The sequence below is a fragment of the Triticum dicoccoides genome, chromosome 2B (genome assembly GCF_002162155.2).
Source record: "Triticum dicoccoides isolate Atlit2015 ecotype Zavitan chromosome 2B, WEW_v2.0, whole genome shotgun sequence".
NCBI classification, from domain to species: Eukaryota; Viridiplantae; Streptophyta; class Magnoliopsida; order Poales; family Poaceae; genus Triticum; species Triticum dicoccoides.
The window spans coordinates 722,921,904-722,946,493 of NC_041383.1; the positions used below are offsets into that span (position 1 = coordinate 722,921,904).

The window sequence follows — 24,590 nt, forward strand, 5'->3', positions numbered from 1 at the left end:
CCCGACCTCGTCCGCCTCCTCCCCGGCCGCCTCCGCCTCCGATTCGTCCTCCGCCCGGCCCCGCTCCGTCTGCCTCCTCTTCGGCCGCCTCCGTCACCGGTCCGTTCGCCACCCCGCTCCGTCCGCCTCCGCCCCGCGCCGTGCACGCCATCGCCCCGACTCGCTCCCTGCTCGGCCTCCGCCCGCTCCCCGATGTCGCCGAAGTAGACGCCGAAGGGCAAGTCCGGTTTCTTCGGCGTGAGGGCGAAGCCCTCCGGGAACTTCAGAGTGGAGTTGCTGGTTCTTACTCATTTGATGGTGGTGCGGGTGCCGGGATGATCTTACGTGATGTTGCTGGTATTGTCATCTTCTCATCTTGCAGCAGAGCCCTGTTCTCGTGCAGAGATGCCCTAGAAGCAAAGTTGTGCGCATGTATGGAAGGACTGTCTTTCGCAAATTAACGTCCTGATCGTCCAATCGAAGTCGAGATGGACTCGAGTACATCAGTGGCTATGATTTATTGTGGCGAGGTGGACCGGTCGGTTTATGCTTCACTGGTTGGCGAAATTAAGTTACTATTGAGTCTTAGGCAATCTTGTATTACTCTTGTTCCTCGTAAAAATAAAGAGAGTGATAGGCTAGCTAGTTTTGCTAGAGTCGAGCAATTAAGTGGGTCGGTTCGAGCCCGGAGGATGTTTTGAAGTTTGTCCAAGAGGATTGTAAGGACTTGATAATTGAGTAATACAAGTATTATTCCCGCAAAAAAAGAAAAGGAACAGAAAAACAGATACGGATAGTTGTGGATTGCAATTGTACATATAAATGATACTAGATTGATTTGATACGGCACGCATGCATTGCAGTATGTAGGAAACATGTATGTATAGATATCCGAACATCCTGTTCTCCATCTGCTCGTAGACTAATACCCACTAACCGATCTCCCTCCTTGTCCTGGCCATATTAATGGTACTCGTACAGGAGCTTAGCAAGATTGATATGCAACCAAATACGCACTACTGTATGTTGCAAATTTCACTTCATATGTACAGTAGCGCCCCCGTGGGGGATCGAACTCGCCACCACTGGCTTCTGAATGACTCTGGCTAGCCACTCGACCTGACAGCGCGGTGGTGACTGTTATACACCGCGGAATTTTAAATGAACTAAGGAGAGGGTCAGCTCAAAGATATACTGTAGCAGCCGGACCGTGTGACACGAACAAGCCAAGGTAGAGTTTTTTCTCGAAGTTCCACATCTTTCTTTTTAAAACGTGAACACTTTTAAAAACACAAATAAAATTCGAATTTCAAACCTTTTCAAAAAAGATAAACAAAAAATAGAAACCAGAAAAGTATTTTGAATTTGTGAACAGTTTTTTTAAAGGAACATTATTTAAATTCTGAACAAAATTGAAAGCCTAAACATTATCTGTAACTCCCCGAACAATTTTTTAATTTGTGAACAAATTTTGAAAACGAGAACATTTTTTGAAATTGTGAACAAAATTTTGAAACCACAAACATTTTTCGAAATTGTAAACATTTTTGGAATTTGTGAACAAATTTCAAAATGAGAATTTGTTTCAAAATTCTGAACGATATTTGAAATTTTCAAAAAAGATTGACAAGAAAAATAAACTTGAAAAAGAAAAGGAGAAAAATTTAAAAGAAAACAAAAAACAAAAATATTAAGAAATTCATGAACATTGTTTCGAAAGTATATAGAAAATAAGAGAACAATTTTTGAAATTTCTGAATTTTTTTTGAAAAAGGAACATTTTTTGAAATTCCCAAACAATTTTAAAATGTGAACATTTTTTGAATGTAGGAACATATTTGAAAATAGGAACATTTTTTGGAATCCCCAAACAATTTTAAAATGCGAACAGTTTTTGAATATATGAACAAAATTTGAAAACAGGAACATTTTTTGGAATCCCCAAACAATTTTAAAATGCGAACAGTTTATGAATGTATGAACAAAATTTGAAAACAGGAACATTTTTTGAAATTCCCAAACAATTTTAAAATGTGAACATTTTTTCAATGTAGGAACAAAATTTGAAAACATGAGCATTTTTTAAAATTCCCAAACAATTTTAAAATGCTAACATTTTTTGAATGTAGGAACAAAATTTGAAAACAGGAACATTTCTTGAAATTCCCATACAATTTTAAAAGGCGAACATTTTTTGAATGTAGGAACAAAATTTGAAAACAGGAACATTTCTTGAAATACCCAAACAATTTTGAAATGCGAACATTTTTTGAATGTAGGAACAAAATTTGAAAACAGGAACATTTTTTGAAATTCCCAAACAATTTTAAAATGCGAGCATTTTTTGAATGTAGGAATAAAATTTGAAAACAGGAACAGTTTTTTAAATTCCCAAACAATTTTAAAATGCGAACATTTTTTGAATGTAGGAACAAAATTTGAAAACAGAAACTTTTTCAAAAATTTGAACTTTTTTAGAATCTTGAATATTTGTGGAAAAAGAAAATTAAATTGAATAAAAAGAAAACAGAAAAAGAAAAACCTGACCACAAAGAAATAGAAAGAAAATAAAGAAAAGAAAAAACCATAGAAAAGAAGAAAAAAAACGGTTCAGGGAACCTTCTAGAAGGTTCCCAAAACCGGATGGGGTAATGCCAACACGATCTACTCAACTGGGCCGGCCCAGTCGTGTCGGTCGGCCGCTCGCCTGTGCATTGCCCCGGCAACTTGTCGCAATGAGCGGCAAATAGGAAATTCCGATTCCGAGCCCGGGAAAAACTCCTCCGGGGCCGTCGCCTGTGAATACGAGCAGAGAGTGAGTATACAGAGCTATGGGCCTATGGCCCAACCGTGGAGATGGAGCCGCAGATGCAGCGTTGTGTTTAGCTTTTGTTAGTACCATACCGCTTAGCCGGGTCAAGTAGGGCTAGTTTATAAGTCGCTCCCCGGGCAAGGTTAGCACCACACGGTAGGTGTGGTCAGCCCTTCATATTGATGAGTAATTGAGCATTTGTGGATTGTGGAAGAAGAAGAAGAAGAAAAATGGCAGAAAAAGAAACAGATAATCGTTTGAACGATCTCACGCAGGCTGGCTTGGCATGCTTGCTCCCAGCCAAACACACCGATATATATGGTGTGCTCGCAAACTTTTTACACCATAAATTTAATCATTCTTCTTCTTCTTCTCATGAGATTTTGATTTTTTTTTCTTGGTACAAATGAAGCTGCAGTGCATGTTCCTAATCCATGTTCCACTTGCAACTCTACTCATCCCTGACGTTGGGCCGGTCGCATCCCAGCCGTATGATGCGAGCTGTGCGGCCGTCCGATTTCACCCCGACGTCCAGCATACCTTGCGCCCTTCCCCTTTCTCGCCACCGCGATGCCGCTCCTCACCGGTGGCAGCACCGCGCCTCCTCGACGGCATTAGTCGTTGCACCTCACCGCCGGTCCCAACACCAAGAACGACTCGTCGCCATCGTCCGCCCAGACCACAGTGTTCGCCTGCAAAAAAATCCCAGCCAAAAAACAAAAAACTCCATTAATTTGCCAGTAGCAGCAAAACACATGCAGGTTCCAGCAAAAAATATCCCTGCTTCCAACAAAAACATGTCGTTGCCGCCGGTGATAGCAAGGAAACGAGCTCGATGGTGTTGCTCACCCTCTGGTTGCAACAGTAATGTGATGACGACGGCGCTCGCCAGCGGAGCTGTTGGTAGCAAAAAAAATACACTGATTCCCAAAAAAAAGATACTGGTTCCAGCAAAAAATGGCGCAATCCAGCAAACCCCAAAAAATGGTAGTAGCAAAATTGGCTGCGGGTTCCAGAAAAAACACAAGCTGGTAGTAGCAAAAATAAAAATGCGATGATTTCCAGCAAAAACAGACATCAGATGTAGCAAAATTCCTCGCCGGTTCCAACATACACCGCAGCTGGTTGCAGCCAAAACGCGCCCCCTTATTACAGCAAAAAAAACCTATGGCCTGGGGGTGCCTCCTGTCGCAGCATCTGTGCAACATCTCATGGCCGTGGTTCCAGCTTTTTCCCTGGCTGGATCCAGCAAGTTTCGCCATGGTTCCAACACACCGCTGCTCAACTTGTGGATTGCAGCATGGCATGAGAGTTCTTTCACAGGGCGCAGCTGAAGTGTGCTTTGCGGTGGTTTCGCGGCAGCGCGGAGGAAGGGAGAGAAGAAACACGGCATGGGGAGGGGCGCGGCTGAAGGTTGGGGATGGAGTGCGTGCGGTAGGGAAAGAGATAAGGGGCGGTCTTCGTGGGTCCACCAAATACACGCGTCTCGCGCGGGGGACGGCTTGGGTGGGCGCACGGTCCAGCGTGGCACGCGTCCGACGGAAAATTCATACAGCGCGCCGTTCTCAAACGATTTCCAAAGCTTAACCTGTGGTATAGCATTTGCCTCACAAACTTACAAGGATGTCGCGATTTAAACACATACCCTCTCAAAAGGAAAAGGATAAACGAAGGCCACATCCCGTCCAGTGTTAAGAGGCAAAGTTAGAAATGCCGCAATAGTCTCCTCTTGCACACACTCTCACCCTGATAAGCTGAAACGAGATTAAGCCATGCATGGAGATGGAGGACGAGGCACTCAAACTTAAAAGCATTTCATTTTCGTCCCAAGATATCACAAACTGTTCAAACGATGGATGGTCACCGGGTCCGGCTCGGTCCGGGGGTGTCATCCGATATTGGTTGTGCCTGAAGGCCAGCTCCGATATTGGCCGTGGGTTTGCTTGGCATGGGGAGCTGCACGCCGGTGTTGGTTAGCATTGCCACAACTTCAGGCATGGCAGGCCTCTGCTCTGGCAAATGCTGCACGCAGAGAAGGCCAATATGGATGCACCTGGCTAGCACCGAAAAAGCCTCAGCTTCAGGTTCACCCACTTGCGGATCAAGAAGCTCCCCGATCTCGCATTGCTTCCATGATTCCCAGACCTGCAAAAGAAAGAAATGCACCATCATACAGCGTCGCGCTCATTTTTCGATATGGCCATGTTCGGAATGTGTGGAACATGTGTTGGGGTATTGCGTTGCCAGCTGAACCAAGATTACTCGTTTATAGTCAGCGGCACCCGTTTCAGTGAGAAGAAATTAGAAGACGTGTCCCCGCAAAAAATAAAATAAAATTAGAGACGTGTACTTACTTGAGGAAGGAACGTTGGCTCGTCTTTTTTTCTTTTGCCACCGAGTATCTCCAGCAGGACGACTCCGAAGCTGTATACATCACACTTGTATGTCAGGGTCCCTTCCCCTGCATATTCTGGAGCCACATACCCCCTTCATTTAGCAAAAAAGAAAAGAAATGGAGTTAATTGAGGTCTCTCCTGGACGCAGTGAAACAGGAAAAGAAATATCCATAGCTGTTGCCAACTAGCTAGACTTGAATTTGGAACAACTAATAGATGAGGATTTGAGATTTCAAACGTACGCTGTCTGCACCAATGTCTGATTTGTCGGGTCCTCAATTAACGGCTTAGCAGTGCCAAAGTCTGCTATCTTAGGTTCCAATGTGTCATTCAGAAGTATATTGCCTGGTTTTAGATCCCTGTGAATGACTCCCTCGCCGTGAAGCCATTCCAGACCTACGGCGATCCCACGAATTATCTTTACTCTTTGCGCCCAATTCAGCAAGGAGCGGAGGCTGCTATCTTCTCCTGACAGTTGCTAATAGGCGTGTGAGGCATAAAAACAGATAGGAATAGCAAGTTGTGTCTTACGCGTTTCTACATGTAATGCATGATAAATTAGATGGAATGCAATGCAGTGATTACCAAATATGTAGAGATTCAAACTTCTGTTCCTCATGAACTCGTAGACAAGTATGCACTCAGCTTTTTCTTGGCAATAACAGAGAAGCTTAACAAGATTGGCATGTGTGAACCTTGACATCAGTACTATTTCCCTTGCATAATCCCCCTTGATTTTCTCGCTAAGACTATCTTGTTTGAGCCTTTTTACAGCAACCGTTCCATAACCATCTAGCTCCCCCTGGTGATTGTACAATGAAGTGTTATGATGTAGATTCCACGGATATACTGAAGGGTGCAGTTGGGATGACTGAAACTCTGAATTCAAACTCTTTGTGTGTACTGTGTAGTCAATGCGTGACAAGTTGTCAGTTCATACTATGTACAAGAAATAATTAACACCTTGTAGATGACACTAAATCCGCCTTTGCCAATGATATTTGCTTCGGAGAAATTTCCTGTAGCCTGTACTACAGCAGGAAGACCAACTGCAGGGAAGGACGTCGTGAGTAACGCAAGATTCGGAGGATGACTATCAGGAGCGACATTGTCTACAACCCTTGAAGCATTGTCTAAAACCCTTGGAGGATTGTCTACTGCAAAAAAAATTGGCTTGTCAGGTTGTTTCTATCCTTCTTCGCAATGCTACAACCAATGTGTCTATATAGTTGAGATTTTACCTAATATTCTTTCTCTGCTCCATCGTCTCCTCCAGGGGGAAAACCAGAAAGCAACGAGAGCCAGAATAATAATGACCAGGGGCACTGTTACACCAATAACAATCCCAGTAGGAAACGACTTGGGTGGCTGCGGTTCACCTGTGACAGTTCTGCATTATTGCTTCGGCGAAAATGTGCTGCATTATATTGCGCATGTAGGTAAGAACAATCCAGCAAACGGCAAGACCAGAGAGGAGGGTAAACCAGATTTAATCATGCACATTGTTAGTGGAGGTATGTGTCAGTTCAGTTTGTGCAACAACCTATCTAGTGCGGTATGGGGCATGATACGAAACTTGAACCTCGAAATGTGTACCGGGGTGGAGGGAGTACCATTTATGGCATGTTTACTTGCTTTTAACTGCTTCTGTAAAACTACTCCTTTTACTTATTACACAAATTGTCACCCCCAAAATGAAAGTTATATGTTTTCTCATACTACTTGTGTGATGTTCAGGTTTATATATGTTCCACACACCTCAAATATACCTTGTTTATATTCGCTTGTATGATTCACACTGAACCTGTCGTTTTCCTCATTTCCTATACGGAATGAAGCGTTTCATGGGTCAATTGTTTATATAAAAAAAAAGAGACCAGAAGGAACTAGCCCGTATGGAAATTTATAGAGAAGAAACAACCAGGCACACACCCTGCGGAGCCTGGGGCTCGAACGCGGGTGGTGGGCTGGGCGCGCACCCAGCCGCACGCCACTAGCAAACTCGTCAACGCTCATTAGGTCTGTTGTCTATGAAAACAGCATCATGCAAGTTCAAAATTACCGCCGATCCATGCTTAACATCTTTAGAATTGACAGCCTTAGTTGCTACAGTACACACCAAATTAAATATATTAAGTTAAATGCTGGAGTTCTATATGATCTTTATTTAAAATTAATATCTCCAATTTCAAAGCTAGATGGGTGGAGATCATACGTGGGGAAGGAGGTGACATCCATGTTGTGCACTTGTGCTTCTCAAGAGCACCCCTAAGTTAGCAGCACCCGGAATCTTATTTGAAAGAGAGTGGACTTTCTAAACCTTGAACGGAAAGGTAAACGAGACAACTTTTTTGAGAAACCGAGCCAAAGACTGCCTTTTTGAGGAAGCGAACTACATGGTTGGCTTTTGTAAGGGCAACAAACCAAATAAATGGCATTGCTAATTGTCTTAAAGGTAAAACAATACCTCTGCAAAAAAAGGTGTAGTAGGTTACCTAATTCTGTCTTGGCTAATCTCAGATACAGGCTTTGCCCCCCATCTACAAGCCGGAGGTCCATGAGGTCCTCTCTCCAGATGATGCAGCCTGTTCCAGTGCCTCCTCCTTTGAGATCCAATGGAGCATACGCCAGACAAGAACAGTTGGCCAGGCACCTCGTCCTGCACTCCTCCAACGTGATGCTAGCATCCACTGATGCGTTGTGCGTATCAGGAAGCTTCACTCCCTGCATCACAACAAAACCATCCGTGGTGGATATTCCATTACCACAGTCCAATGTCACATTTCGGCGGCAACCGTTGGAGGTGTCCCTCATCTTCCATTGCATGGGAGATGCTGGGCTGAACCCCCTGACGCAGCTGCAGAACGACGTCGACGGTGCACTGGCGTTGCACAGTCCAAATGCCCCACACCTGCCGTACTGGTCGCAGATATCCCTCGGCCCTTGGAAGAAGATCTTCCATGCTCGACTGCTCGTGTCCCATACCTGTCATGTGGGGCACGTCTTACAGACGTGGGCCGCGCGGCCAGGAGCAGCCGACGGCCGCATCAGGCAAGGCGCAGGCTGGACAGGAGTCCTGATCCGGACACATTAGTTCCTAGACTAGTTTATTTCGTATAGGTTTCTAGTTTGTTATTAGCCCATGGGGCCTTTATATATCAGATAGTTAGCACCCTTTAGGGATAAGCAATAAAGTTATTTCCTTCTATCTTCCCCTCCCGCATCATAGAGCAGCCAGGCAAAAACCCTAGCGCTCCTATCCACCGCGACTACGAACTACGTAGTCGAGGTCCTGCTGTCTTGGGCACCGAGGCCCTTGACAACTTGGTATCAGGTTCCAGGCGATCCTCCTCCTCGTCCACGCTCCATCCGCCGGCCGCTTTCCCCCCTGTGTCCGCGCCCAGCTCCCCGACATCGCCACAATCCGCTGCCGCCTCGGTCACTTCCGGCATGGCAGAACCGACCACCGCGGATCTGGCTAAGATGATCGAGGCCTTGACGGCCACGGTGATGTCCCTGCAGTCGTCCGTCACCGCACTCCAGAAGGACAAGTCCTCCTCTTCGTCCAGCGCTGCCGCCGCCCATGATGGGCAGCACCACAATGATCGGCCGCCCAGGTTCCAGAAGATGGACTTCCCCAAGTTCGACGGCAAGTCTGATCCGCTCGCCTTCATCAACAGATGCGAGTCCTTTTTCCATCAACAACGGATCGCCGAGGAGGAGAAGGTGTGGATGGCGTCCTACAATCTCGAGGGTCCTGCCCAACTATGGTATATGCAGGTCCAGCGCGACGAGGGCACACCTCCGTGGCGCCGCTTCTCCGAGCTGCTCAATCTCCGCTTCGGGCCACCGCTGCGCGCTAACCCGCTGGGCGAACTAATGGCGTGCAAACGCACGACGTCCGTCGTCGACTTCCAGGAGCGGTTTGAGGCACTCCTTCCCCGGGCAGGCACCTTATCCGAGACACAGAAAGTGCAGATCTTCACCGCGGGACTCCAGCCACCCCTCAGCCTCGACGTGGAGATCCATAACCCACAGTCCCTCGCCGTCGCCATGAGCCTCGCCCGCAAATTGGAGCTGCGCGACCAGTGCGCGCTTTCCGCCGCGCCACCGGTGCGTTTTCCACAGAAGGGCATCCTGCCGACACCAGGACCACGCCTCGCGCCCCCCGCTCCGGCCCCACCAGCCGCACCTCAGCAGGGCCACAATCTGCCGGACGGACGCCCAATCAAGCGTCTCTCCCAGACAGAGATGGAGGAACGCCGTCGCCTGGGCCTTTGCTTCAACTGTAACGAGAAGTTTGGCAGGGGCCACAACCGCGTGTGCCAGCGCATCTTTCTCCTCGACTTAGCGCCGGACGACGACGACGACGACGCGGCCTCCGCCACTGATGATGCATAGCGGGCCGACCCTCAAATCTCGCTCCACGCGATCGCCGGCGTGCGCACGAGTGAAACCATGCAGATGCAGATTACTCTCGGAGGTGTCTCCCTCCTCGCCCTGATCGATTCAGGCTCCACCCACAACTTCATCGCCGAAGAGGCGGCCGCTCGTGCTACGTTACCGCCCCCCACCACAGAGAAGATGCGCGTCACGGTGGCCAACGGCGAGCGCGTTCCGTGCCAGGGCGCGTACCGCGTCGTGCCCTTCCGCATCGGCCACGAGGAGTTCGCGGAGGATTTCCTCGCCTTGCCGCTCGCGGGCTACGACATCGTCCTGGGCACGCAGTGGCTGGCGTCGCTCGGACCGATCCTGTGGGATTTCCGAGCCCTCTCCATGACATTCTGGCGGCGGGGCCATCGGGTGTGCTGGCACGGCATTGCAGGACCGGACGGGCCAGCCCTAAAATCATGCAGCGGCCGCGACTTCCTGGACGCCATCATCACCGAGTTCGACGGCATCTTCGCCGACCCCTCCGGCGTGCCACCGCCCCGCAGCCGCGATCACAGCATCACCCTGCTACCTGGTTCCGCCCCGGTGGCCGTCCGTCCGTATCGATACCCGGCCGCGCACAAGGACGAGCTGGAGCGTCAGTGCGCCGCCATGCTCGCCCAAGGTATTATCCGTGCGAGTTGTTCCGCATTCTCGTCCCCGGTACTGCTGGTCCGCAAGGCCGACGGGTCCTGGCGCTTCTGCATCGATTATCGCGCCCTGAACGCCATTACTGTCAAGAATGCGTTCCCGATTCCGGTGGTGGACGAACTCCTCGACGAGCTACGGCACGCTCGTTTCTTCACCAAGCTCGATTTACGTTCCGGCTACCACCAGGTGCGGATGCGTGCGGAGGACATCCCGAAGACAGCTTTCCGTACTCATGACGGCCTCTACGAGTTTCTGGTGATGCCGTTCGGACTCTGCAACGCGCCGGCCACGTTCCAGGCCCTCATGAATGATCTGCTGCGGCCATACCTGCGCCGTTTTGTTCTCGTCTTCTTTGACGACATCCTCATTTTCAGCGAGACATGGGCTGACCATCTCCGACATGTGCGCACCGTCTTCACGGTCCTGCACCAGCACCGGCTCTTCGTCAAGCGCTCCAAATGCGCGTTCGCCGTTGAATCAATCGCATACCTGGGTCACACCATCTCCGCTGCAGGCGTGGCTATGGATCCGGAAAAGGTGCAGGCAGTGGCGGACTGGCCGCAACCACGCTCGGCGCGCGCGGTTCGGGGCTTTCTCGGCCTTGCGGGGTACTACCGCAAGTTTGTCAAGGACTTTGGCGTGGTTGCCGCGCCCCTGACAGCCCTCCTTCGCAAGGATGGTTTCTCTTGGTCGCCGGAGGCGGCAGCAGCTTTTACCACCCTCAAGACGGCAATCACCACGGCTCCCGTCCTCGCGTTACCGGATTTTACACGGCCGTTCATCGTCGAGTGTGACGCATCGACGTACGGTTTCGGGGCCGTCCTTCTTCAGGACCACCACCCGGTGGCTTTCTTTAGCCGGCCAACCGCGCCACGTCACCGTTCCCTGGCAGCGTATGAACGGGAACTCATCGGCCTGGTGCTCGCGATTCGCCATTGGAGGCCGTACCTATGGGGGCGTCAGTTTGTGGTAAAAACGGATCATTACAGCCTCAAATTTCTGCTTGACCAGCGTTTGGCCACCATCCCGCAGCATCATTGGGTTGGCAAACTCCTGGGATTCGACTTTACGGTGGAGTACAAGGCAGGTAGTACCAACACGGTGGCGGATGCACTTTCCCGCCGTGACACGGAGGAGACGACGATCATGGCGGTCTCAGGGCCTCGTTTCGACTTCATCAATCGCCTCCGGCAAGCGACATCCACTGATCCGGCGCTCGTCGCACTGCGGGAGGATATCACGGCAGGTGCGCGGCAACAGCCTTGGGCGCTCTCCGACGGCCTCGTTACTTTCAACGGCCGCCTCTACATTCCGCCGTCATCCCCGCTACTCCAGGAGATTCTCAGTGCCGTGCACGATGATGGGCATGAAGGCGTCCTGCGCACATTGCATCGTCTACGCCGCGATTTCCACGCACCTAACCTTCGCAAGACGGTGCAGGAGTACATCCGCACTTGCGGTACTTGCCAGCGGTACAAGTCTGAGCACTTGCACCCCGCTGGGCTGCTACTGCCGCTGCCGGTACCCACGGGCGTGTGGACTGACATCGGCATCGACTTCGTGGAAGCGCTTCCTCGAGTAGGCGGGAAGTCTGTCATCCTCACCGTGGTGGATCGCTTCAGCAAGTATTGCCATTTTGTGGCGTTAGCCCACCCATACACGGCAGAGTCAGTGGCACAGGTGTTCTTCGCTGAGGTTGTTCGTCTCCATGGCGTGCCGCAGTCCATGGTCTCTGACCGCGATCCCGTCTTCACCTCCGCTTTTTGGCGAGAGCTCATGCGCCTCACGGGGACAAAGCTGCACATGACGTCAGCATTTCACCCGCAGTCGGATGGTCAAACGGAGGCTGCTAACAAGATCATTGTGATGTATTTACGGTGTCTTACCGGGGATCGTCCCAAGCAGTGGCTCCGGTGGCTTCCCTGGGCTGAGTACATATACAACACCGCCTACCAGACAGCAACCCAAGAGACTCCGTTCAAGCTTGTGTATGGCCGTGACCCTCCCACTATTCGCTCTTACGAGCCCGGCGACACACGGGTGGCTGCAGTGGCCAGGAGCATGGCTGAGCGCGACGAACTTATCGAGGACGTCCGCTATCGTCTACAACAGGCACAGGCGGTCTATAAGTCCTACTACGACAGACGTCATCGGGACATTCGGCATGAGGTGGGCGATTGGGTTTGGCTTCGCCTTCGACAGCGCGCCGCGTCCTCTCTCAACTTGCCAACCAGGGGCAAGCTCAAGCCACGATTCTATGGGCCGTACCGCATTTCAGAAGTGATCAACGACGTGGCATACCGTCTTGAGCTTCCGGCACGCTCGCGCCTCCATGACGTGTTCCACGTGGGCCTCCTCAAGAAGTTCTTCGGCATTCCTCCAACTACACCGCCGGGATTGCCTTCGATCCACAACGGGGCGGCTGTTCCAGAACCAGAGCGCGTGACTCGTGCGCGCCTAGCACGCGGCGTTCGCCAGCTACTCGTCCACTGGAAGGGTGAAGCAGCTTCCTCAGCTACATGGGAGGATCTTGACAGTTTCGTCGAGCGCTACCCCGCTTTTCAGCTCGAGGACGAGCTGCTCGTCGAGGGGGGGAGAGATGTCATGTGGGGCACGTCTTACAGACGTGGGCCGCGCGGCCAGGAGCAGCCGACGGCCGCATCAGGCAAGGCGCAGGCTGGACAGGAGTCCTGATCCGGACACATTAGTTCCTAGACTAGTTTATTTCGTATAGGTTTCTAGTTTGTTATTAGCCCATGGGGCCTTTATATATCAGATAGTTAGCACCCTTTAGGGATAAGCAATAAAGGTATTTCCTTCTATCTTCCCCTCCCGCATCATAGAGCAGCCAGGCAAAAACCCTAGCGCTCCTATCCACCGCGACTACGAACTACGTAGTCGAGGTCCTGCTGTCTTGGGCACCGAGGCCCTTGACATACCAGACGTCGGAATAGTCCGTCGTCAGTCAGAACTAGACGTGAGAAGGGTGTTCCAGCCTTGGCGACATAGCCGTAGGTTATCTCGCTTGGGCTGCTCGTCAATCGGTAGATGAACATGTCAGAATACGTGCCCATCTCCGTGACACCACTGAACCATAGGCCGTTCCACGGTCCCGTGCGGTAAATCCTTTTGCCACCATCCAACATCACATTTTGTGGTACGCCCTCCGTGTCAGTGATGTAGCGAAAATTCCCTGTGGCAGGGTCGTCAGCTGAACGCCATGACGTGAGGTACCACTCTTCCCCGGTCCATAGGTTCTTGCCAATCTTCATGCCGGGCAGCAATGTGTTTGACGGGTGGTCAAACGACTGCCACGTGATGGCACCGCTGGCGTTCCCATCTCTTGAGACTAGGTTGCCAGACTCGAGCAGCTGCACCGTCGTTGAGGCAGTGCCTGTCGTGTTTGAAGACCACACGACCTGGCCGGAGCTATCAATTAAAAGAAGGCTTCCCGTGTCACTGATCACCAGCGCCCCGTGAGCGTCAGTGAGAGGATGGTCTCTGTTAGCTACCCAACAGATGGCGTCCTCATCCACGGAGAACCAAATCCCAAGGTATCGCTTGCCTAGCACCCCAGGAGGGAAGAAACCCAGGGTGAATGACCCACCAGCTGAGACAAGGGTCTCACCGTCGGTGATGTTGCGGCCCTTGTCGAGGATGTCAGATACAGGATTCGCGGCAGAGGCTGTGGAAACAAGGAGGAACGGAACGACGATAAGCAGGAGGCTCTGGAGGTGTGGCTCATTCTTCGACCACATGATGGCTGGTGTTTCTTGTCCCGGGATCTGGGGAAAAAGACTACTCGAACAAGGTAGCTAGGCTAACCGCCGGTCTACATATACCCGGCCTTATACATTTTTCGTGTGTTTGGATGTGGCTGGCCTAATTTGGTGCTTGAATCATCCGAAGGGGCAGTGACAGAATTATGCACTTGTAGAAGATAAACATTATCCAGTGGCTGGTCTTGGGTAGGAAGTAAGGACGGCGCCTTGTCACGGCAATTTTTAATCCTTGATTGACATCAACCGCGTCTACATTGAATGGTTCTTGCAAGGCTGCTGGAAGAAACTTCAAGGAACTTGTTCACCAACCGATTGGTTGACCATATAAAATTTGATTAAGAAATAAGATTTAACAACCCCCCTTTTTGATTAAAAAAAGCCAACTCCAGCGAGAAACTTGCCGGGCAAGAAATTTTTGAGCGCCAGCACTGACAGATTCTTCAGTACATTCGTACCAAGCATGTCGACAAGACGAGGTGTCAAGGTGAACGACACGATGTGAGGTACCGCTCGCTTCATGCCAGGAGACATGGTGTTCTGTTTGATCAACAGATCACCGAACGACTGGCAACAACTGATTCCGTTTGCTGCATTTTGTATGACCTTTCAGATGAAAATATCGGTACACCAGCTACAAGCAAAGTCGGAGGTTTGAATATGTCCTGATCCGGTCTCCTCCCTAGATGGAAGGCCGTGTTGAGCTTACCGCTTACTGAGAACAGCACTTTAGATGCAATTTGTGGCTCGCAATTTCGAAATCTTAGCAAGGCTGGTAAGAACTTCCAGATCTAGCCTGTTGACCAGTTCATTGGTTTAGCCTTTGAGCGGCGCTGGCATCGACAGATTCTCCAGCACACTCGAATAGATAGTGTTCTTTCAACAGTTCAAACCAATAATGCTTCATACTCTAGTTTTTTTCACACGATAGTGGAGATAAAATATGACATACCGTGTGGATCACTGCATCCGGAACTTGGGGTGGATTCCCTGAACGTCTGGCGCTGAAGATGCATCCGGAGGTTGGGCTTGAAAGCGTCGACGTCCGTCAGGCAATGGGATACCTGCCACCACCTCCGACGCCAGTCACACCCTGTTGGCACGGCGGGACGCCACTGGGAGGACGCGGAGGCCCGGGAAGGACCAGTTGGTTGCCGTGGGGAATTGGGGGCAGCAGAGGAGGCCGGCGAGTGGCGGCCGCCGCCCCCAAATCCCGTCGAGGACGCCGCGCCGTCCCCGCAGTGCCAGCTCCCCGTACGTGTCGATGAAGATGGCGCTGGTGGGGCTGGCCGCGCGCCGGTGGTGGGTGGCCCGTCGCCGCCACCATTGGCCGCCCTGGCAAATCCTGCACTCCTATTTCCTCCCGCCGCGAAACGAAGTAGCCCAAGAAACTAGGGGAGTAGCACATCGAGTTGGTCGGCGGAGGGCGGTGGCCGTCGTTCCTCACCGCCGCCGGCGAATGGGCACTGATGTTGTGCGGCTTGTGCCGCTGTCTGGCCGCACGTGCGACTGGAGGGCTGGGGAAGAAGCGGGCTGACGGGGCCGAAAGGGCTTTGGTGGACTGAGTCCAGCCCATATCCCAATAAAAAAGCGCAGTACTGTGTGAGCTCCTGTTCTGCAGTACAAGTTTAAATTTTTTAATACATGGTCAACATTTTTTTATACACATTTAACATTTTTCAAATACAAGTTTAACATGTTTTGGATCCATGGTCAACATATTTTTTATATTCTTTTAACATTTTTCAAATACAAGTTTAACATTTTTTGAACACTTGTTCAACATTGTTCTCGAATTCTTGGATTAACATCTTATAAATATATGGTTTACATTTTTTGTATACATATTTTCACGTTGTATTTTTTGGTATACACATTAATCATTTTAAATGCTTGATTAACATTTTTTTGAATGTTTTATGTAAAGTATTTTTTGTAATATAGAATATCCGAAAATATAAGTAAAGTAAAACAAAACAAAAACAAAAACATGGTGACGCCTTGGCAATGGCCTTCCTCCTCCAACAGCCTGCGGTCAAGGTCGTGCTGGTTCGGAGCGAAGCTTCCTCCGGCTACTCCGGTTGTGCAGTACGTTGAGCACGGCAGCGTCGGTGATAGATAAGGGCTACGTTGCACCGATACGGCGACACCGATACGGCGATACGAGTATGGCGATACGGGATACGGCAATTTTTAGAAACAACAATATGCGATACGGCGAGTATATATATATATATATATAAATAATTATAAAAATGACATGTAATAAAAGCAAACATAATAAAATGTGTGAGATGAGATCAAAATGTTGCCATGGAACTCCCTGCAATGCCATGTTGTACTTCTATCTCCTTTCCTAGCAATAGACAGCAGCAACGACAACATCAGCAAATAATAATTTTATATCACAAACATCAACAAGCGGCAAGCACACATGGAAAGCCAGCAAGCAGCCAGACATACATCAGATCCAAATTAGTATAGTAGTACTACTACTACTACCTAATGAGAGAGTCCACTACTACGGTCTATGGACGCCAGCAAGCAGCCAAGCATGCATCAAGATCAAGCACACATCAGTACATCACTGGGGGCCATAGTTGTATGGTAGGGGCTCGGGGTAATTGATGTTTACCTTGTGAGTTGCGACGGCAGTGGAGAGTATTTCCTTCAGATTACATGGTGATTTGAGTATTTCCCTCTGTGCCAGTAGCAGTAGCAGGAACATGAGCACCTCCGAGAGACTGAGCCGGCATATCATCTTGAGATTTACGAAGCAACCGTAGGCGCCTCGTCGTCGACGGGAACGTCTCCTCCCACTGAAAGCGCAACGCCGGAAATCCTGAAATAAATCCAGAAATAATGCGAGCACCAGGATTTGAACCCTGGTGGGTTGGGGACACCACTGTCCACCTAACCATCTCAACCACAGGTTGATTCACTCTTTTTCTTTTTAATCGGGAATCATGATACGCCTGGGATACGAGTATCTTAGCCGTATCGTGCGTACCGCCGTATCGGCGACGTGCGGTATGCGGACACGTCAACTTTTGACGTATCGGTGCTTCGTAGGATAAGGGTCATCTGCGTTCTTTTGTGCACCGCCGTTGTTGCCGTCAGCAGATCACAAGACCAAAGGTGGTTGGTGGTGGCGCCTTGGGACTTAGATCGGTTGGCCGATGGTTGTCACTTGGCCGCAGGTGGTTCGTCCGATCCATGTGAGGGGGCGATTATCGTCCTGACCATGGCAGAACCGTCTGGCCACTCGAGCGGCGGATTGCGGTGGCCATTCAAGGGTCTTCATGAGAGTTTTTTCTTTAGATCCGGCTCTGAATCCGGCCAGTTTGCATTCAGCGGTGAGATAAATTCTATGGACAACGGCTTGACGCAGAGGAGATGATTGTGCAGCAGTAGTCGTGCTGGCACGTAAAGACTGTGCCACACTTGTAGCTCCTGGGATCGCGGAAAGTGGTGGCGATAACATGATGACTTCGATTTGATGAAGGCATTGCTCGGATGTGTTCTTCAGGGTGAAACCCTAGAGTATGACCTTTGTTGGTTGGATCTAGTGATGATGACGTTTGAGTGCCATTTCCTTCCTGAACGCGTTGCTGTTGAAAAAACTTTCTCATTGCGCTTGTACTGTCAAGAGATGGTTGGTGCGGATATAGTGGTTGATGTAGTTTATCGACCATTGTTATGATTGTTTTAGAGTTTCTTTCTTTTCCCTCGCTTAGGCATAGCTTGAGTCTTGTATGACTTTGCTTTTTGCCGGTGTTTTTTTTTTGTGTGTGTGTTGATGTTGGTTGTATGCATCCTGGTTATGTAGAGGCCGGGTGTGTGCTTATTGTAATTGTATCCTTTTGATGCTTCATTTTGAGTCAATAAAATCCACCTTTTGTCAAAAGAATCCAACACAAATGAAACCAAAAAGAAACAATCGACCACAAATAACCTGCTAGAGAAAAAAGATATCCCACCAGTGAAGAACGGCATGGCGAAGATGCGCGTTAGCCTCTGGTTTCAGTTCATAAGTGCAAGAAATAATTAGCACCTTGGATGATGAACTGCTAAATCCCCCTTTGCGAATGATATGCTCTACTTTAGGGCTTGTTCTGTTAATCCTCTCCCCAAGAGGATTGAAGGGGATTGGCAAGGATTGGTTTGTATTTTGACTTACAAGAGGTTTAAATCCCCCTCAAATCCCTTTAATCCACTCGAATTCGCACGTAACCGAACAAGGCCTTAGGAAGATTACCTGGCATGGTAGGAAAACCAACTGTTTGCTGCAGGGACAGACACAGACGGCATGGACGAAGCAGATTCTGAGCCTGGGAAAAATCAATCCTGGGCCTGTAAGCACTCCCATTCTGCTAGGACGAACACCCAAAGAGTACAGGGCTACGGCCCAACCGTGGAGCCGCAGATGCAAACGTTGTGCTGCAAAACCTGCAATGCATCACTGGCATGTTACTTGTTCATCCAGTAGGCCTCCATGTTCCATTTGCTACTGGGACTGTGGATCATAGCATATTAGCATTGCCCAGTTGCCCACACAAGATTTACTCTCCTGACTTTGCACTGCACCAGTTCAGTTCGGAGCGCAAGCTGTGCACTTTGCTGTGTTTCAGTCTGCTCTTGTTTCCAAAACTTTAAGGCTGAGATCTGATAAGAGGTAAGAAAGTGACATACGAAACATCCACCACACATTCTACCTGGTGTGTGTCAATTATTGTTTTCATAACAAAACTTCCGATAAACTTGCCGTGGTTCGAACAAGCACAAATCCAGAAAGGAATATGAAGGTGATAGTCTGATGGAGATACCCAGTGTTAAAAGTACAAAAATAAAACGTCAATTTCAGGCCGCGACGTCCGGACTGGTAGTAAAATTTACGCTTACTTCAGTTGCACTGCCACTGCCTCGCCCTCATAGACCGAAGCACTACACCGTAGCTACCATGCGTGGGCTCGCGAAGTCACGGCCACATGAGTGGAATAGCCACTGTAAGAAGGTCTGCCTCGGTCCGGGTTGTGTGCCGGGTACTGCTCCGCTGTTTGGTGTGGGTTTGCATGGCGTAGGGAGCTGTGAGCCGGTGCCGCTTAGCATTGCCACAACTTCAGGCATTGAAGGCCTGTGCTCAGGCAAATGCTGCACGCAGAGAAGGCCAATCTGGATGCATCTGGCTAGCCCTGACAAGACCTCGCCTCTAGGTTCACCCACTTGTGGATCAAGAAGCTCCCTGATCTTGCGTTGATTCCACAATTCCCAGGCCTGCAAAAAGGAAAGGAAAAAAAAAGTTCAGTTATACAGAATAGCACTCGTCTTTCGATAGGGCTATGTGTGGATGGTTAACTTGTGTTGGGATATTGTGTAGCACGCTGAACAAAGATTACGTCATACTTAGTGCCACCGTTTCAGTGAGAAGAAATTAGAGGATGCATAAGGGAGGAGTATATATGTTTTGTCATGAGCAGACTTACATGAAGAAGGAAAGTTTGAATGCTTGTTCTCCTTTTTCCACTGACTATCTCCAACAACAGGACTCCAAAACTATATACATCACACTTGTACGTCAGGGCCCCTTCCGATGAATACTCCGGAGCGACATATCCCCTTCATTTAACACAAAACACTGGGGTTAATTCAGGTCTCTTGGACATGGAGAAACAGGGAAAAGGAACAATCATACATTCTTCATGTCCAAGTAGTCTAACTTGAATATGTAACACTAAATGGGTTGGAAATTTCAATCATACGGCGTCAGTACTAATGTCGGATTTGTCTCCTCGTCGATAAACAGCTTCGCGGTGGCAAAGTCCGCTATTTTGGGATGCCACGTGTCACTGACAAGTATATTGCCAGGTTTTAGATCCCTGTGGATGAATCCTTCTCCGTGAAGAAATTTAACACCTACGGCGATCCCACGAATTATTCCCAGTCTTTGCCCCCAATTCAGTGAGAAACGGAATCCATTTTCTTCCCCTGCGTTTCCAAATAGGTGTGTCAGGCCAAAAACAGATTGGAATAGTTGTGGGTTACATCTGTACATAATGATAGATTAACATGTCATGCATTGGAACTAGTACCAAAAACGTAGAGATTCAAACTCTGGCGCTCCATCCACTCGTAGACTAATATCCACTCATCTCCTTCCTGGCAATAGCAGAGGAGCTTAGCAAGATTGGCATGCATGAGCTTTGACATCATTTCCACTTCCCTTGAGAAATGTTCCCTGCCTTTATTAGTAAGACGATAGTGTTTCAGCCTCTTCACAGCAACTATTGTATCATCGTGTAGCTGCCCCTGGTGATAATACAGTACCATGTTACCATGTAGATTCAGTAGATAGGATGTGGTTAGGAAGTCTGATTTCATTACTCTGTGTGTACTGTGTAGTCAATCTGTGACAAATGTCAGTTGATATGTACAAGGAATAAATAATACCTTATAGACGACACTATATTCGCCCTCACCGATGATATTTGCTTCAGAGAAATTTCCTGTAGCCTCTGTTATAGTAGGAAGACCAACTGCACGGACGGACTGGACAGTCAAAGCAGGATTGGAGCGAGTATCAGCACCAGCCCCATTTGCACCTCCCTGGGCATTGTCTACTGGAAAAATAATCAGGCTTATAGAATGTTTACAGCATTCCTTATCATTGCAAGAAAGGGATGTGAAAGCAATCAGTGTGCATGGTCATGCTGTTACCTGATATTCTTGATTCCCGTCGTCGTCTCCTCACAACAGCGAACAACCAAAGAGCAAAGAGAACCATGACAAGGGAGGCTATTGATGCACCAATAATAAGCCCAGTTGGAAATGCTGGGTACCGCACCTCAGCTGTTACAGTTTTAAAACATATTTTACATGCATGATTAGGGTAAGTTCAGCAGATGGCAAAACAGCAGCAGAGGAAAGCATGATCGCGCATGGTATCGGTTTATCAATAGACATAAGCAACGGAGAGCACCCACTTGTATTCCCTCTGTAGAATAAGTTTAGATTCTCTTTCATCTTGCTAGTCATGGTATTGCTAACTTAGTTTATCATTAAATTCAAGAAATTTGACAGATGCAGCTCCAAAAGGAAGATTACCATCTAGATTACCACAAAAATATAATCACTCTACCATCATCAATCTTAATTCTGCAGATGGAAATTATCACTAGTCATGAAGTTTAAAAAGATACCCAGACTGTGCACTATTTTACCATCTGGTTTTAAGAAACATCCAGGCTTGAGTAAAGAAGTCACAGTAAATTTCATGGGCCTACGAAAGGAAAAGTGGGCTCACACCAAGTGTTTAAGGAGAACTGGACGTACCTAATTCAGACTTGGCAGATCTTAGATAGAGGGTTTGTCCTCCATCTACATACCGCAGATCCATGAGGTCATCTTTCCAGATGATGCACCCAGTTCCAACGCCTCCTCCCCGGATATCTAATGCTGCATAGCCTAGGCATGAACAGTTCGCCAGGCACTTCGCGCTGCATTCTTCCAACGTGATGCTTGCATCCGCCGACGCATTGCGCGTATCGGGAAGCTTCAATCCGTGCATCACCACGAAACCATCTGTGGTGGAAGTTCCATTGCCACAGTCCAACATCACGTTTCGGCGGCATCCACTGGAGGTGCCCCTCATCTTCCACTGCACCGGAGACGTCGGGCTGAACCCCTTGATGCAGCTGCAGAATGACGTCGACGGCGCATTGGCATTGCACATACCAAATACGCCGCACTTCCCGTAGTCGTCGCAGATGTCCCTCGGCCCTTGGAAGAAGACCTTCCATGCTCGGCTGCTCGGCTCCCACACTAGGCGCCGGAATACTCCGTCGTGGGTGAGCAGTAGATGTGACAAGGGTGCTCCAGGCTTGGCGACATAACCGTAGGTTACCTCGCTTGGGGTGTTTGTCAACTGGTAGGCAAACATGTCAGAATATGTGGCCATCTCCGTGACACCGCTGAACCATTGGCCGTTCCATGGTCCGGTGCGGTATATCACTTTATCACCGTCCAAGAGAACGTTTTGCGGCACGCCTTCCAAATTGGTCGTGTAGTGGAAGTTACCTGGGGAAGGGTCGTTCAGCGAACGCCACGACGTAAGCCGCCACTCTGCACCGGTCCACAGGTTCCTGCCGATCTTCATGCCGGGAAGCTGCGTGTTCGACAAGTGATCGAACGACTGCCACATGGCGGCACCTCCGCTTCCGTCGCTCAAGACTAGGTTGCCCGAATTGAGCAATTGCGCTGTCATGAAGCCGGTGCCCGTCGTGTTTGAAGACCACACGACTTGACCGGAGCTATCCAGCAGGAGAAGGCTTCCGGTGCCACTGATCACCAACACCCCAAAAGCGTCAGTGAGAGGACGGTCAGCGTTGGCTACCCAACTGACGACGTCCTCGGACATGGTGAACCATATACCAAGATATCTCTTGGCAGCCACCCCAGGGGAGAAGAACCCCAGGGTGTATGACCCACCGGCTGAGACGAGTGTCTCGCCATCACTGACATTCTGGCCCTTGCCGAGCGTGTCAGTGACCTCAGCAGCAAAGGCTATGGGAGAAAGGGCTAAGAACGAGCAGAGAAGAAGGCTGAGGATGTGGCTGGAGGTTAACTCCTCCATAGTCAGCGACCCTTCTTACTCCTGGTGAAGAAGAATGGTTATAGCCTTAGGCGGCTTATAGGTGCATCCTCCAGCACTGTTCTACAAAGTGCCCACCAGCTTACCTACCGAAGTTTGAATTCTGGTCCTCCTTCGATCAGAGAGAACAACACTTAGTTACATAATATGGCAGTTAATCTTCCAAGAAGTTGCAAGCCTGCAATACAATACATGTCCCGCAGCTCTCGCGTTAGTGTCAGCCAGTATTATTTGCATCAGTAGCTGTTATCTGCATTTCTCTACATGATTATGGCCGTCAAACCCATGACTTTCGATGCGATTTCATCCGCCTGCCCACCCATGACATGATGACAATGCTTGACTTTTGAGGCTTTGAGTGATCGACGAGATAAAATATGACATACCGCGCGCGTTCCAGCGGTGGAATCTTGGACTTGGGTGGAATCTCGGCGGATTCTAACTTGTGAACCCAAAAGTGCATCCGAGGGTTGGAGCAACGTCCGTGCTGTTGGGAGTTGGGACGACTCCGACCTGAGGCACGCTGGTGGGGTGCCAACGCGATGGCCCGGGAAGCAGGAATGGCCAGCTGGTTGCCGTGGGGACTGGGGAATCGGGGCCCGCCGCCGCGGCCCGCAGATCCCGTCGACGACGCCGCGCCGTCACTGGAGGGCCAGATCCTCTTGCGCGTCGATGAAGATGGCGATGGTGGGGCCGGCCAAGCGCGGGTGGCGGGTGACCTGTCGCCGCCGCCATTGGCCGCCGTGGCCAATCCCTCTCCGTTCCTATTTCCTCCCGTCGCGAAGCGAAGTCGCGCGAGAAATTAGGGCAGTAACACATGGATTTGTTCGGCGGTGGGCGGCGTTCATATCTGCTGACACCGCCGGCGAGTGGGTACAGATGGAGTGTGTCGTTACCGCGGGGTTGTGCCGTTGTCCGGCGGCGTGCGAGCGGAGAGGACGGAGTTGGGGATGAAGCGCTGAAGCGGGCTGAGCGGTAGAATGGGCTTCGGTGGACCGATTCTAGCCTATAAGAGTGAAAAAAAGGAGCGTGGGCTCAATGCTAATGTGTGGGAAAAAAAATACTAATGTGTGCAAAAAAACAAAAACAAAAACTTGTCGATCTGAAATAAAAAATGGAAGGCACGCTTGTCTCAGTGTGAAGAGAATGTGAACCCTACTGAGTTCCAAGGATATCCGTGACACGGTGACAGACAGTTTTCACGAGGAAACTAAAGAACAGTGAGATGTTGAATATGTACTCAAAGCTAACTTTCATACTTGCCTAAAAAAAGCTAATTTTCATACTAGATTATGGTTAAGCCCTTTCCAGTTCCCACCGACAAAGATTGACAAATCATTTCATTTTTTCTATCTATGAAGGTTAAAATTGATGGTAAGTTCACTTATGAGATCAACAACCTTCATTAATAAACCTCTAGCGCATCCCTATCTACATGGGGGACTAACAATCTTTTTGAGAGAAATATATACAAAATAAATGTATACATATACTCACCTGTAGGACCTATAACACATACTAACAAGTATCCTATCAATTTCATGGGAATCCAACACTTATATAAAGTACAAACAACAAGTGCAGAAATGCGACTTCAACTCAAAATAATGGAGTGCTAAGTGTCACCCCCGCCCAAGAAATTCACATCTGATGGGGCTTACAACTGCATGCCTCTCCCCCGACCGCAACCGCCTTGTGTTTTTATCGGGGCGGCGGGAGAGAGGGTTGGTGGGCAGTAGCAAGTCTGAGGGAGTGGGGGTAGTTGCATCCTAGCACTATGCCTGCAACTGCAACTGCAACTAACACCCTGACTACAACTGCATGACTTCCAATTGCATGCCCGACAGTAGGCTTGCAACTGCAAGTGCCACCCTGACCGCAACTTCATGTTTCCC

At 49.4% G+C, this 24,590-nt stretch overlaps 2 protein-coding genes and 1 long non-coding RNA gene across 5 annotated transcripts; all 3 read right to left on the reverse strand.

The window, feature by feature from the left end:
- Positions 1 to 3,137: 3,137 nt before the first annotated feature.
- LOC119365863 lies at positions 3,138 to 4,219 on the reverse strand. The gene is made up of 2 exons (XR_005175793.1): positions 3,641 to 4,219; positions 3,138 to 3,483 (listed from the first exon to the last, which is right to left on the reverse strand). It is a non-coding gene; the product is annotated as an uncharacterized LOC119365863 (long non-coding RNA).
- Positions 4,220 to 4,396: 177 nt separating this feature from the next.
- Positions 4,397 to 14,948, reverse strand: LOC119365864 (receptor-like serine/threonine-protein kinase SD1-8). Its single transcript, XM_037631504.1, has 8 exons — positions 13,209 to 14,948; positions 7,683 to 8,172; positions 6,429 to 6,566; positions 6,151 to 6,344; positions 5,773 to 5,989; positions 5,430 to 5,655; positions 5,146 to 5,278; positions 4,397 to 4,936 (listed from the first exon to the last, which is right to left on the reverse strand). Exons 1-8 carry the CDS (start codon positions 14,025 to 14,027, stop codon positions 4,652 to 4,654), a joined length of 2,502 nt encoding a protein of 833 aa, XP_037487401.1. The 5' UTR covers positions 14,028 to 14,948; the 3' UTR covers positions 4,397 to 4,651.
- A 3,821-nt stretch (positions 14,949 to 18,769) lies between these two features.
- LOC119365866 (G-type lectin S-receptor-like serine/threonine-protein kinase At4g27290) lies at positions 18,770 to 23,657 on the reverse strand. 3 transcript variants are annotated; one of them, XM_037631506.1, is made up of 8 exons: positions 23,082 to 23,657; positions 21,378 to 22,873; positions 20,763 to 20,894; positions 20,496 to 20,665; positions 20,138 to 20,354; positions 19,808 to 20,033; positions 19,532 to 19,664; positions 18,770 to 19,322 (listed from the first exon to the last, which is right to left on the reverse strand). In XM_037631506.1, the coding sequence occupies exons 2-8, from the start codon at positions 22,675 to 22,677 to the stop codon at positions 18,993 to 18,995; spliced, it is 2,508 nt and encodes an 835-aa protein (XP_037487403.1). In that variant the 5' UTR covers positions 22,678 to 22,873; positions 23,082 to 23,657; the 3' UTR covers positions 18,770 to 18,992. The 3 variants fall into 3 exon arrangements, with proteins under 3 accessions (XP_037487403.1, XP_037487404.1, XP_037487402.1); XM_037631507.1 differs by having other exon boundaries at positions 20,496 to 20,662; positions 21,378 to 23,657; XM_037631505.1 differs by having other exon boundaries at positions 21,378 to 23,657.
- Positions 23,658 to 24,590: the final 933 nt, after the last annotated feature.

Bases quoted from the DNA above. Each gene is read 5' to 3' on its own strand.
- LOC119365866 (XM_037631506.1), bottom strand. From the start codon at position 22,677: ATGGAGGAGTTAACCTCCAGCCACATCCTCAGCCTTCTTCTCTGCTCG. The intron at 20,895-21,377 runs GTACGTCCAGTT...AAACTGTAACAG, and splicing joins ATCTGCCAAGTCTGAATTAG to CTGAGGTGCGGTACCCAGCA. The intron at 20,666-20,762 runs GTAACAGCATGA...TTATTTTTCCAG, and splicing joins ACGGGAATCAAGAATATCAG to TAGACAATGCCCAGGGAGGT.
- LOC119365864 (XM_037631504.1), bottom strand. From the start codon at position 14,027: ATGTGGTCGAAGAATGAGCCACACCTCCAGAGCCTCCTGCTTATCGTC. The intron at 5,990-6,150 runs GTGTTAATTATT...TACAATCACCAG, and splicing joins GATTTAGTGTCATCTACAAG to GGGGAGCTAGATGGTTATGG. The intron at 4,937-5,145 runs GTAAGTACACGT...TTTCTTTTGCAG, and splicing joins AGCCAACGTTCCTTCCTCAA to GTCTGGGAATCATGGAAGCA.